At 38.4% G+C, this 14,441-nt stretch overlaps 3 protein-coding genes across 3 annotated transcripts; all 3 read right to left on the bottom strand.

Annotated features, from left to right (window-relative positions):
- Window positions 1-6,159: 6,159 nt before the first annotated feature.
- LOC125850178 (disease resistance protein RPP13-like) lies at window positions 6,160-7,056 on the bottom strand. Its single transcript, XM_049530061.1, has one exon. It carries the CDS (start codon window positions 6,950-6,952, stop codon window positions 6,461-6,463), a length of 492 nt encoding a protein of 163 aa, XP_049386018.1. The 5' UTR covers window positions 6,953-7,056; the 3' UTR covers window positions 6,160-6,460.
- Window positions 7,057-8,898: 1,842 nt separating this feature from the next.
- LOC125850177 (disease resistance protein RPP13-like) lies at window positions 8,899-13,672 on the bottom strand. Its single transcript, XM_049530060.1, has 2 exons — window positions 13,539-13,672; window positions 8,899-9,515 (listed from the first exon to the last, which is right to left on the bottom strand). The coding sequence occupies exon 2, from the start codon at window positions 9,403-9,405 to the stop codon at window positions 8,899-8,901; it is 507 nt and encodes a 168-aa protein (XP_049386017.1). The 5' UTR covers window positions 9,406-9,515; window positions 13,539-13,672.
- On the bottom strand, window positions 11,239-14,061 carry LOC125850175 (disease resistance protein RPP13-like). Its single transcript, XM_049530059.1, has 2 exons — window positions 12,844-14,061; window positions 11,239-12,798 (listed from the first exon to the last, which is right to left on the bottom strand). Exons 1-2 carry the CDS (start codon window positions 13,792-13,794, stop codon window positions 11,239-11,241), a joined length of 2,511 nt encoding a protein of 836 aa, XP_049386016.1. The 5' UTR covers window positions 13,795-14,061.
- Between the last annotated feature and the right edge of the window lie 380 nt (window positions 14,062-14,441).

Raw genomic sequence — 14,441 nt, 5'->3', positions numbered from 1 at the left:
GACAATAAACAAACTCATATCCAAGGATATAGTTTGAGGGCTTCCAACCAAAATCTTTAATGATGATAAGATATATGGAACATGTATTCGAGGGAAACAAGTAAGATCCTCATTCAAACCTAAATTGATGGTCAGCACTACCAGGCCACTAGAACTACTTCACATGGATTTATGCGGGCCGATGCGTATACAAAGTAGAGGAGGCAAAAGGTATGTATTCGTAATTGTAGACGACTACTCAAGATTCACATGGACATTATTTCTTGCAACAAAAGATGAGACATATACCATGTTCGAAATCTTCGCAAAACTGGTCCAGAAGAAATTCAACAAGGAAATCACTAGCATCCGATCTGATTATGGACTAGAGTTTGAAAACTCAAAATTCTTGGAATTCTGTGCCACAAACGGCGTTGAGCATAACTTTTCAGCACCTAGAACACCACAACAAAATGGTGTAGTTGAACGCAAAAATAGAACACTCGAAGATATCGCAAGAACCATGCTGATCTCAAGCAATCTTCCAAAGACTTACAGGGCTGAGGCAGTAAACACGACATGCTATCTTATAAATAAGTGTATGATCAGATCGGTGTTAAACAAGACTCCATATGAGTTGCTGAAGGAAAGAAAGCCAAACTTGACACATCTTAGAGCCTTTGGGTGCACCTGCTATATACATAACAATGACAAAGATATCTTAGAAAAATTCGATGCCAAAAGCGATGAAGGAATCTTTCTCGGATATTCATCACAAAGTAAAGCCTACAAAGTACTTAACAAAAGAACAAATCGTGTGGAGGAAAGCGTCCATGTCATCTTTGATGAAGGAAATAACTCAACAGAAGAGAATTCAGAGGATGATCAAAACGAAATAGGAATGACAAACCCATCAGAATTAAAAATCAATGAGCCAGATCCCACATTCCCTAAAAAAACACCTGCAACAGACGATGAAAATACTATTGAATCAGGTCCCCCTTTCTCTGAAAACACCCATGAAAATCAACCTCATAGCTGGAAACACCAAAGCTCACACCCCATCCAAAATATTCTCACTCCTCTAGATTCAGGAATCCAAACAAGATCCAAATTACGAAACATGTGTGCATTCTCAGCTTATGTATCCTTAATTGAACCAAAGAATATAAAAGAGGCATTGTTGGATCCTGACTGGATTACTGTTATGCAGGAAGAACTGAATCAGTTTGAACGAAGCAGAGTAAGGAACCTGGTTCCACGACCTCAAAACAGAACAGTGATAGGAACAAGGTGGGTTTTCAGAAATAAACTTGACGAACAAGGGCAGGTCACACGCAACAAAGCCAGACTAGTCGTACAGGGATATAATCAAGAATAAGGAATAGACTATGATGAAACTTTTGCTCCCGTAGCAAGAATGGAGGCAATTAGAATGTTGATAGCATATGCTGCTCACATGGAATTTAAGCTTTATCAGATGGATGTTAAAAGTGCCTTTTTAAACGGTTATTTGCAAGAAGAGGTATATGTGAAACAACCTCCTGGCTTTGAAGATCTTGAACACCCTGAATATGTATACAAGCTGGACAAAGCACTGTATGGGTTGAAGCAAGCACCAAGAGCATGGTACGACCGATTGTCTACATTCCTTCTCACACACAGCTACTCTAGAGGGAAAATAGACAATACGCTGTTTCTTCGAAAGCAAGGTAAAAATCTATTTATAGTTCAGGTTTATGTCGACGATATCATTTTTGGAGGAACTGATGAAGTACTAGGAGTTGAATTTGCTCAACTAATGAACAACGAATTTGAGATGAGTATGATGGGTGAACTAAACTTCTTCCTAGGACTCCAAATTAAACAAACCCCAAATACATCAAAGAATTGCTAAAGAAATATGATATGAATGAAGCCAAAACAAATGACACTCCCATTGGCACAACAACAAAACTTGACAAAGATGAACCTGGTTCTCCAATAAATGATACAAAGTACAGAGGGATGATCGGATCACTCATATACTTAACTGCTAGCAGACCTGATATTGTATTCAGCGTTGGTTTATGTGCACGATTTCAGTCTTGTCCTAAGGAATCTCATCTAAAGGCTGTAAAAAGAATTCTGCGATATCTTAAAGGCACAGTGAACCTGGTTCTATGGTATCCAGCTGGAGACTCATTCGATTTAATCGATTTCGCAGACGCAGACTATGTAGGTTATTTGGTAGACAGGAAAAGTACTTCTGGAATGGCATACTTCTTAGGACCATGTCTGATATCCTGGGCAACTAGAAAGCAGAACTCTGTAGCTCTTTCTACCGCTGAAGCAGAATACGTAGCCGCTGCTTCTTGCTGTGCTCAACTCCTCTGGATAAAACAGCAGCTTGAAGACTTTGGTATCAAGATTGGGTGCATTCCCATTAGATGTGACAATACCAGTGCTATGAACATGGCGAAGAACCCGGTCCAACACAAACGCACCAAACATATAGACATTCGGCATCACTTTCTTCGAGATAATGTTGAAAAAGGGTTCATTATATTTTGCAAGACTGAAGACCAGATCGCTGATATCTTCACCAAAGCACTAGGAAGAGAATCATTCCAGAAAAATCGTCTTGCTCTAGGACTTGTATTTCAAGACTGATAAATTTGTCTTTCTCCTTTTTTTTGATAAAGGTTGTAAACTTTGAACCTGCTCTCCTTTACTCATCATGGTACCTTTTTTAGGTATACATCATAAGGACACAACCTATGGACCTGTTTTAAATGACATTACCCATCATCTCCCATGAATATGAGCAAGAATGCTGACATGACTAGAACCGGGTTCTCTGAATTTCAGGTATGCATCTCATCCCACATAATAATTATCTATGCAATACACATTTATAGCTAACATTGTCAACTTTCAAAATGCATAAGACACCTGGTCCACCCTTCCTTTTCATATTCTACGCNTTTGTACAAAAATTGTACATACTTTTATCTTTTCCCATAAGTCACCTCTAAAGAAAACCCAACCGTCACTCATCAATGTCAGACCCTTATAATTACTTTCTCCTTCCCAATATTTCCTCTTAAAAGATTATTCCAACTCTTCATCCCTCACAAATAAAAAAATAAAATAAAATTATCAAGCAGTCTTCAAGAATTTCGATTTTTCTTTATGGCTAAATGCTTTGTTGCCTACTCCGACGATGAGAGCTCTTCTGAGTCGACTGGATCCCGATCGATGCTACCATCCTCCAATGCACAGTCTCAGGGGGAAGAAAATCAATCCACAGACACCTCCATCACTTCACTACCCCATGACTCAACCCCCACTGATCCCGTCCCCGCTTGCCCACAGTCACCATTGCCAACATACGCCTCAGGCGAACCCTTCACTTCATCTCCATCATTCCCATTATCAAAAACCCCAACCCCTAATCGCCATCCTTCTCCACCACTGTCACAAATTGAAACCTCTATTTTCACTACCGGCACCACTTCTCCTCCGTCACTACCCACTCACCCACTCGAACAATATTTTGATGATATTCCCCTCAGTGTTCTACATCCTCAGAAACCAAAACGACCACGCAAGCACATTGCAGTCAAGCAGAAACCCTTTCGCAAGCCACTTACTCGTAGTGCGAGTCAGGCCCAACTGCAAGAGCGTGCGAAGTCAAGGGCTAAATTTCGTCGTCTGGGTAAGTCTCCTGTTCTACCATCCTCATCGCCGATCATTCTTGATTCTGAGTCTGATGATATCTCTGCATCTATCTGTTCTGGATCCCATTCCCAGTCGAAAAAGGCAAGTAAAAACATGAAAAAATTCTTGGAAATGGGAAAAGAAAAGTATTTCAGAACTAAATCTGTGCTTAGGGGTTGAACTTTTCACCCGGATATTCTTTTAATAGATGTGGTAAAACGGGTATGTGAGTTGCTTAACTTTCAGGGGTGGGGGGATTTATTTCTTGATACTATGTTGCTGGTACACGAAAAGGAAGTTGTGGAATTCTATACAAATCTAAAGGTTTTGGAAGAAAATGTGGTGACATCCACGGTGAACGGGGTAGAGTTGGTTTTTTATCATCGTCGCCTTGGGGAGATTCTATGTATACCCTCTGTTGGCCTTGCTGAGTATGTTTGGGCTACAGATGAGCAGTGTATTCTCACAACCACGTTCTCTCAAGGAAGAGTTACCTCCACGGCTAAGAAGGTATTGAAAGGTGAGATGGCACCTGTGCATAAATTATTGTTCGAACTGGTTCATAAGGGGGTGTTACCTAGGGGTCATAGGCGACACATAACGTCTTTTCGTGACATGGGAATTGCCAATGCCTTAGAAAGAAAGGAGCCCATCGATTGGCCGAGTCTTATGATCAAACATATGGCCAGAGTCGCTGATCCACAACCTGGTTCTCACCAGTTGGCATTTGGAAATCTTCTCACGAGAGTGTTCACTGCGTTTGCTGTCCCATTGGGTGAGGGGCGAGCCTTAACGCGTGCTGATATGATCACTCCATCTACTCTTGCTGAATGTGGATTGATTGCTGACCCTGCACAAGTCCCTATTACCTATCCAAGGGCGTCTGGCCCTGTCACTCGTTTACTTCAGGATCTACAGGATGTAAGGGACCAGTGTGAGACTTTACAGAATGAGAATATGTCCTTGCGTGCAGAATTAACTGCATCTAAAGAAGAGGTTGGGCGATTGAAAGATCAGTTGGTTCAGCAACAGCTTGACAATAACGCTCGTATGGACCGGGTCCTCCAGTTGCTTGTTTCTTCTTCGTCCTGTCCTCCGAACCTCAGCCAATTGTCCTCTTGACTCTTGTTGTCTGCTCCAGCTTCTTATGTGTCTTTGACCTAACGACCTTTGTTATGCTTGTTTTGTGTTTTTGCTTAGACTGAATATTTTTGTGGGGCTCTGCATGAGCTTAAAATGTTGATGTATCTTGGATTCTATGTTTCCTGTGTTTTTGCATGCTGCTCTTCTTGTTTCCTATGTCTATAGATTGCTGCTTTCATTTGCCTAGGGCCATCTGGTTGTGATCTGCGCGATGTTGCTCTTTACGAGCTTTGAGTTTTGGTTAGCTTTGTTCATTCTGTTTACTTCTTTTTGATATGCCAAAAGGGGGAAGATAGTATTATATATCAGTATTGTACATATAACAATCTCGTGTGCGTTATATTATAATGGATTTGTACAGGAAAATAGGAGTAGACACTTTGTCATCATCAAAAAGGGGGAAAATGATGATTTATGAAGTTTTGATGATAGACACATCTTGATATGCAAACCGATTTTAAAAGGGTTTCAAAAAGAAGAGTAAAAAAGGAATTAAAGCAAGAAAGCAGAGCAAAAGAAGGAAACAATTAAAGCAAGAAAGCAGAGCTAAAGAAGGAAACAAATAAAAGAGGAAGTTGTGTGCTAACAGGATTTGTAATAAAGGGTCAAAAATAAATCCGTTCCTTTTCGTACACAACTTTATGTCGTTTCCTTGTATACATTGGACACCAATCTTTCAACTCTATAAAAGGATGTCAAAAGCAGACAAGACAGATTGTCTTTTGCAGCATCAAGAAACGAGAGGAAGAAAGAGTAAGAAAATACGAAAAAGCCTACTATATTGAGAGTTCTTAGGAATAGAATTCAAGAAGTTCTATAGTTAGAATTTCTTGTGTGAAAAAAGTGTTTTTGATTCATAGTTAGAATCATTGTCATAGATTGTTTGTACAAGAAGTGAGTTTGGCTTCTTGTAGAGTTGAGTTATTGAGAGGTTTGTAACAAGAGGTGGGTTTGGCCTCTTGGAGAGTAGAGTTAGTTGACTATAGTTAGTCAAGAGTTTTTGAGGTTATTGATTATTGAGTTGTAATCGTGACATAGTTGTTAAATAATAAAACAAAGTTTTCCTTTCTTGAGTGAGGAAGTTTTTTAACAAAAAGTATTGTGCAGCTGTTAAAGTATTCTGTCATACGCAAATATACAAGAACCTGGTTCTTGTTCTAGGGGTAAGGTTTCTTCAAGCTCTTTCAGCGACATCCTCTTTGCGTGTGGTAATAATACTTCTGCTGTCGTTCTTGCTATCTGGAAATGCTCGTTTCAAACTTTCCCATGCTTCTCTATGCCATAAATCATCGACCACCACAAGGTATTTGGGTTCTTTTAAAAGATCACGAAGGACTCTCTCTGTCATCTTTTCCAACAAATCTAGAGTTTCCTTGGTTCAACCTTGGATGGATTTTATGATATTCCTAAGGAGATCCATGGTGTTGTACTCTTGAGAAACACATATCCAAGCACGTGTAGGGAAGCTAGAGACTATATTAGGACTGATGTATAGGTTTCTCGCAAGAGTGGTCTTGCCTAATCCGCCCATACCATAAATGGAGATGACGCTTCTGTGAAGCTCTGCTTTGAGAAGTTCAGCTAGCAATGTTTCTACAACATCCTGAAAGACAACAAAAATGTGATCCTCATCTACTTATGAGGTAGTTCTCCTCAATGTTCTAACCATATCATACTGATTGTTTGGGCGATTACTTGGCCCTTCTCCTGCATTATTGATATCTCTAATACCATAAGTCTCTCGTTTGCGAGAGATATCCATGATTCGATGCTTTAGTGATTGGATCTCCTTGCTGACGTTGTAGAATTTTGTCTCCTTCCTGCAGATGCAAGTGTAAGCCTTCAGACGACTAGCAAATCTAGCGTCGTCACCTTTACTAGCCTCTAAGCTATAAGTCTCCAATATAGCAACGGCATCATTAGCAACAGAGTTGATCTCAAACACCCATTGCTGAACTCTTTGATCTACAACTTGCTTTTGTTCTGCATCTTTGAGGAAAGACTGCATGAAGAACAGCTCATTTCGCAGCCACCGCACATCCTGTCTGAGACTTGAACGCAGGGAAGCTTCCTGTATGAGGAAATCCCCCAGTTTTTGAACTGCAAATGACACAAAGGCATCAACCATCTTTTGGCGTTTGGATCTTTACTGTAATGAAGAGATGAAGAAATATTGGAGAAAGTCAAATCAAAGTTGGCTGTTAATTGCTGCCTGGAAGAAGTTTGACGCAGAGTTAAGTATATTTTAGTTTACTTTTCTTCTCTTTGATTAAAGCCTCTTTCTCTGCAGTCCGTTTTGACTTTGCATTATTCCATCAGAATAATGATCAGACATTTTATATTCGACCCTCTTTTTTTTATTGAATAAGTCTAGTTGTGGAGACATTCCTCTTTTTACTCTTTCCTGCATTTTCAGTGGTTGATGTATTTTCGGGAGTGTGAATAAATCTGAATGATTAAGATCTAGAGTTGAGTATATTTTAGTTTACTTTTCTTCTCTTTGATTAATTAATAAAAGAATTATATCAAATGTTGAATAACAAGTACATTATTAGTACACATTCCCAGAAAATTTAAAATTGGTTTGGTTGTAGTGCACATGATATCTTTCCAATTTCTATATAATCAATATTTGACTTTGCATTATTCCATCAGAATAATGATCACACACACCCCCCCCCACCCCCACCCCACTCCCCCTTTTTTTTTTCATTTGAATAAATCTGAATGATTAATCTCTATAAGAAAAAAATATTAATGTTATTAAGATATGTATTTAAATATTTTCATGAAAATTGGAGGTAGAGTATGCGTACCCTCTACTCTCCTCAGATCCCACTTAGTGAGATTTTACTGGATATGTTGTTAGTAGTTCAACAATTCCCTCATCGTACTGCCATCGTCCACCATTAATTACATACCACCATTTGGCATCTACAACCATTATTTATTAAGAATTATAATAAATATTTTAAAGTATAACATATTTATAATATTTATATAAATATAATATCATTTTGGTTTGATTTTGATATGCTTTTTCTTAAGTTATGACTAAACTAAATTAATTATGATCGAATTTTTTTTCTTCAATACCAAACCAAATCCTTGATTGAGTTTCTTTTTCCTGATTTGATTCAATCTAATCAATTAAGCACTTCAACTTTGAGAGTGTACACCTAGACATCTCAATTTGGTCTTAATTGACAATGAAACACTTCAATTTGTCGTCATTGTGTCTAATGAACACCTGACGTTGACGTGACACATAAGTTTTGAATTAGGTGCTTAGATGATCATTTTGTAAGTTAGAGTGCTCAATTGATAGTTCGAATATGAGACTCGATAATTAGGATACTTTAGGTGTATCTTTCACCATCAACTGCTTAATTAATAATAGAACAATATTGATAGTGATGATTCATATAACCGATTGTCAACCCTCAATATTTTTTGGGATTGAGACTTAAGGCTGTGTTTGGTATGGAGGAAATTATTTTCTTAGAAAATAAGTTGATGAGTGAATTTTTTTTTTCTAGTGTTTGGTTGGTGAATGAAAAACATTTTTCAGAAAAAAAAAAACTTTTATTTTGGCTAGAGATAAGGAAATACATTTTAGGAAAATAGTTTCTAATCTGAAAATCAACTCTGATAACTGATCCAGGACCTGACCTCGACTCCCAACCTAGGACTCGACATTGACCTTGACCTTAATCTTTAACTTGATGATTGTTTCGGGTCTCGATCTCGACACCTAACGCGAGATCCAAACCAAGATTCAACCTCAACACTCGATGTCAAACCCTCTTTTATGTGAAAGTAGTCCGCTTAGTACAACAATTGCAAGAGGTAAACCTCCACACCTGTCCACCATATCCTTAGCAAACCTTTCCATTGCTGAGACCATGGCCTGAATATCTAGTAGTTTCCTACAAAAGAGATCCCAACTTTCTTCTTGGCTCAGGAAACGAAGTCAATAGACAAAACCTTTGTTATCTGCTCTTTCAGCGACATCTTCTTTGCGCGTGGTAATAACAACTCTGCTGCCATTCTTGCTGTCCGGAAATGCTCGTTTTAGTCTCTATGCCATAAATCATCGACCACCACAAGGTTTTTGGGTTCTTTTAAAAGATCACGAAGGTAAATTTCTAGATCTCTCTCTGTCATCTTTTCCAACAAATCTAGAGTTTCCTTGGTGCAACCTTGGATGGATTTTATGATATTCCTAAGGAGATCCATGGTGTTGTACTCTTGAGAAACACATATCCAAGCACGTGTAGGGAAGCTAGAGACTATATTAGGACTGATGTATAGGTTTCTCCCAAGAGTTGTCTTGCCTAATCCGCCCATACCATAAATGGAGATGACGCTTCTGTGAAGCTCTGCTTTGAGAAGTTCAGCTAGCAATGTTTCTACAACATCCTGAAAGCCAACAAAAATGTGATCCTCATCTACATATGAGGTAGTTCTCCTCAATGTTCTAACCATGTCATACTGATTGTTTGGGCGATTACTTGGCCCTTCTCCTGCATTATTGATATCTCTAATACCATAAGTCTCTCGTTTGCGAGAGATATCCATGATTCAATGCTTTAGTGATTGGATCTCCTTGCTGACGTTGTAGAATTTTGTCTCCTTCCTGCAGATGCAAGTGCAAGCCTTCAGACGACTAGCAAATCTAGCGTCGTTACCTTTACTAGCCTCTAAGCTCTAAGTCTCCAATATAGCAACGGCATCGTTAGCAACAGAGTTGATCTCAAACACCCATTGCTGAACTCTTTGATCTACAACTTGCTTTTGTTCTGCATCTTTAAGGAAAGACTGCATGAAGAACAGCTCATTTCGCAGCCACTGCACATCCTCTCTGAGACTTGAACGCAGGGAAGCTTCCTGTATGAGGAAATCCCCCAGTTTTTGAACTGCAAATGACACAAAGGCTTCAACCATCTTTTGGCGTTTGGATCTTTACTGTAATGAAGAGATGAAGAAATATTGGAGAAAGTCAAATCAAAGTTGGCTGTTAATTGCTGCCTGGAAGAAGTTTGACGCAGAGTTAAGTATATTTTAGTTTACTTTTCTTCTCTTTGATTAAAGCCTCTTTCTCTGCAGTCAGTTTTGACTTTGCATTATTCCATCAGAATAATGATCAGACTTTTTGTATTCGACCCTCTTTTTTTTGAATAAGTCTAGTTGTGGACACATTCCTTTTTTCTTTTTCTCTTTCATGCATTTTTTCAGTGGTAGATGTATTTTTAACCACTAAGGGAGTGTGAATAAAAAAGAACAGGAACAGAAAATGAAACATGACATGAAACAGCGAATCAGTGAAATAGGTTTTAGTTTTCATGGCCGTTTGACGAATTGAGTAATTTGCCGGGAATTGCTGGACTTGAACTGTGACATTTTTTTTTTCCTTCACAAAAGACATGATTTGGAAGTTTTATAACAAACCATGAGCATCTACGTTCTTTGGATTTTAATTTCTTTCTCATCTCAAAGAAACAAAAACAAGAAATAAGAAAAAGAGAGCAAAACACTTGAAAACACTTCACAGCAGTTTCAAAACTTTTTTTTTGGGTATTCAGGATCTAAGAGACCTGTACTTAGTCAACTGCCTCTTGTGAAAAACTGATGTGTGACATCTTCTTTCTGCTTTGTTAGTATTTTGTAGTGGTATTTAGCGTCATTTCCGCCATTGATGCAATCTTGATATTAATTACTAGCATGAAATGAATGTGACACAGCATTTAAGTCGACGGAAGAGGGATTAAAGAGGGAGCCATCTGGTTAGCTTAAAGATGGCCCTATTTTGAAAACATTTAAACAGTTATTCTCTTTAGTGTGTGTTCATCGGAACTGGGGGTTATCCATGATGTTTTCCAACTTGCTGAGTTTCTCCTTATCGCGCAATTAATAGTCTTAAGTTTATCAAGTTAGTTCTCTGGGGAGATAATCAGATTCAACAGTAACATATTACATAAAGCATTATCTTAAATGTGGATAAGCAAGATAACATACCGCAGAACAATTAATTAACACATTAACAACATCATTTATGCATAGAATCCCAAAAGAGCAGTTCTCTTCCAATTCCACACACTAAATAAAACCAAAAACAAAAATAAATTAAACATTGAAAAATCAAACCAAAAAAAAAAAAAACTGAATGCTGAAATAATCAGTGAAGTGACAGAAACTTGATTCATGTTTCGACAGCCCAACCTCATCAACGTGAATGTCTTCAAATGACAGCTTCTTCTCCCAAATATTAACACACTATTTATAGATAAAGAAGAAAAGAAAAATCAACAAAGTTATATAGGAATGGTCGCTGTGGATTTGGATTTGTTTGTATATTTACCTTTGCTATTATGAAAGAGGCCGAAATAATACATCCTATATGCTTGAAATGCTTCACCACATGTAACTTCTCTTCAACATCTTCATTTCTTTCATTCTCTGAGGAATCTTGTTCAACTTTGGACAACTATGGATACCAAGACCTTTAATGAGAGGCATGGCACTTGTGGATAAATGCCATCTTTCTAGCTTCTCAAGACTATCAAGACGAAGGAACTCTAGTTGACTGAAGCTGTTATCACTGCATATTATTTCTTTTCCTTCATAAGCTGCTACTAAATAGAGATTCCTTAGGTTTGGCAACATTCCCAGAATAGGCATCGGATCTTCCATGAGTTCTGAGTCCCAAAGATCCATCATTGTGATGGAATTTGGAAACAGAGGCAGTTTCTCTATTCTCCCATCTAACCTCAATTTCTGGAGCTTTTGACAAGAATTAAGAAATTCAAGGGCTGGGAATGATTCATCAGCATAACACAATAATCTGAGAGTACTAAGGTTTTTCAAGCTGGTAATGTTGTTTAGGGAGTAAGTTTTGGTAATATCATGCATGCTTAATTCTCGAAGGTTGACTAAATCAGCAGGGTCAACATCTTTCCACTGATCACAACAAACACCATGAAGAACTTGAAGACTTGTGAGTTTTCTTATATGTTTCAGAGGTTTTGAATAAGGAGCAGCTAAATGTGTTAGATTTATTAGGTCAGCTATCTCATGGGGTAGTTGGCATGAGAATCCATAGTTATTGACATGAAGTGTCTGTAAATTCTTGAGTTTGCCAATGGAGGAGGGAAGATAATGGATACCTCTAATGCTTAAGAACTTGAGGTGGCACAAACTTCCTATGGCATCAGGTATAGTTCCACCACGAATATCCAAGTACAACACATATAGATGTTGGAACACACTACTGAAGTTAATAAGACTCATGCTATTAAAATATGGATTGAAAAATATAATTGACCTCAACTTTAAGTTAGAAAGATCAAGTGAGAGGTACTTTTCTCCTTGATCATGAATGGTATGTCTGATACATAAGGAGGATATGAAGTGGTTTCTTGGATCATAAATGTCAAAGAAGTTTACCTCCAATGCCTTTTGTATGGCAAGATCACGAAGTAAATCATGAACCCTACATCCAGTAACTTTTTCCCAAACTGTTCCAGCCACTTGAACCAAGCTTCTTCTTATCAGCTCATTCAAGAAGCCTTCAGCGACATCCTCCATTCTTTCTTCTCCTCTTGGTATGAAGCCCTCGGCCATCCACAACCTTAGTATGTGATCAGCATGGACCACATGATCTTCTGGAAACATACCAAGGTACAGGAAACACTGCTTGAGTGTAGTTGACAAATCGTTGTAGCTCAATGATAGTATGTAAGAGACTTCAATAGAGTCGTCTTTAATGTTCTGCCAAAGACGGTCCATCACCTTTTGCCATTCTTCTAACCCCCTTTTATGTGAAAGTAGTCCGCTTAATACAACAATTGCAAGAGGTAAACCTCCACACCTGTCCACCATATCCTTAGCTAACCTTTCCATTGCTGAGACCATTGCCTTAACATCTAGTAGTTTCCTACAAAAGAGATCCCAACTTTCTTCTTGGCTCAGGAAACGAAGTCAATAGACAAAACCTTTGTTATCTGCTCTTTCAGCGACATCTTCTTTGCGCGTGGTAATAACAACTCTGCTGCCATTCTTGCTGTCTGGAAATGCTCGTTTTAGACTTTCCCATGCTTCTCTATGCCATAAATCATCGACCACCACAAGGTATTTGGGTTCTTTTAAAAGATCACGAAGGTAAATTTCTAGATCTCTTTCCATCATCTTTTCCAACAAATCTAGAGTTTCCTTGGTGCAACCTTTGATGGATTTTATGATATTCCTAAGGAGATCCATGGTGTTGTACTCTTGAGAAACACATATCCAAGCTCGCGTATGGAATCTATTGACTATATTAGGACTGATGTATAGGTTTCTCGCAAGAGTGGTCTTACCTAATCCGCCCATACCATAAATGGAGATGACGCTTCGGCGGGGCTCTGGTTTGAGAAGTTCAGCTAGCAATGTTTCTACAACATCCTGATAGCCAACAAAAATGTTATCCTGGTCATCATCCACATATGAGGTAGTTCTCCTCAATGTTCTAACCATGTCAGACTGATTGTTTGGGGGATTACTTGGCCTTTCTCCTGCATTATTGATATCTCTAATACCATAAGTCTCTCGTTTGCGAGAGATATCCATGATTCGATGCTTTAGTGATTGGATCTCCTTGCTGACGTTGTAGAATTTTGTCTCCTTCCTGCAGATGCAAGTTGCCTTCAGACGACTAGCAAATCTAGCATCGTTACCTTTACTAGCCCCTAAGCTATAAGTCTCCAATATAGCAACGGCATCATTAGCAACAGAGTTGATCTCAAACACCCATTGCTGAACTCTTTGATCTACAACTTGCTTTTGTTCTGCATCTTTGAGGAAAGACTGCATGAAGAACAGCTCATTTCGCAGCCACCGCACATCCTGTCTGAGACTTGAACGCAGGGAAGCTTCCTGTATGAGGAAATCCCCCAGTTTTTGAACTGCAAATGACACAAAGGCATCAACCATCTTTTGGCGTTTGGATCTTTACTGTAATGAAGAGATGAAGAAATATTGGAGAACGTCAAATCAAAGTTGGCTGTTAATTGTTGCCTGGAAGAAGTTTGACACAGAGTTAAGTATATTTTAGTTTACTTTTCTTCTCTTTGATTAAAGCCTCTTTCTCTGCAGTCAATTTTGACTTTGCATTGTTCCATCAGAATAATGATCAGACATTTTATATTCGACCCTCTTTTTTTTGAATAGGTCTAGTTGTGGACACATTCCTTTTTTTATTCTTTCCTGCCGTTTTCAGTGGTAGATGCATTTTCAACCACTTAGGGAGTGTGAATAAATCTGAATGATTAAGATCTATTATTAAGATATTTATTTAAAGATGCCTTTATCTAGATGTCCACCGTTTTCAACCATCATTATTAGCCACAATCACCATCACTATCAATCACTATACTCAATTGTCCCTATCACTAGCTGCCATTTACAATCTTCTTCACTGACTATCATTACCACGAGTCTACAACAACCACTAATCACCACATTATGTTCATTGTCCCCATTACCATTAATTATCACTATTTTCCAACATAACTATTAACCTCCACTGCCAACACCGTCACCGCTAGCAACTAATCCCACCCCATCATTTGTCAACACCA

Source organism: Solanum stenotomum, unplaced genomic scaffold (assembly GCF_019186545.1).
Source record: "Solanum stenotomum isolate F172 unplaced genomic scaffold, ASM1918654v1 scaffold14763, whole genome shotgun sequence".
Classification (NCBI taxonomy): Eukaryota; Viridiplantae; Streptophyta; class Magnoliopsida; order Solanales; family Solanaceae; genus Solanum; species Solanum stenotomum.
The sequence above is the reverse complement of the archived record's forward strand: the minus strand, read 5'-3'. Positions and strand labels throughout refer to the sequence as shown.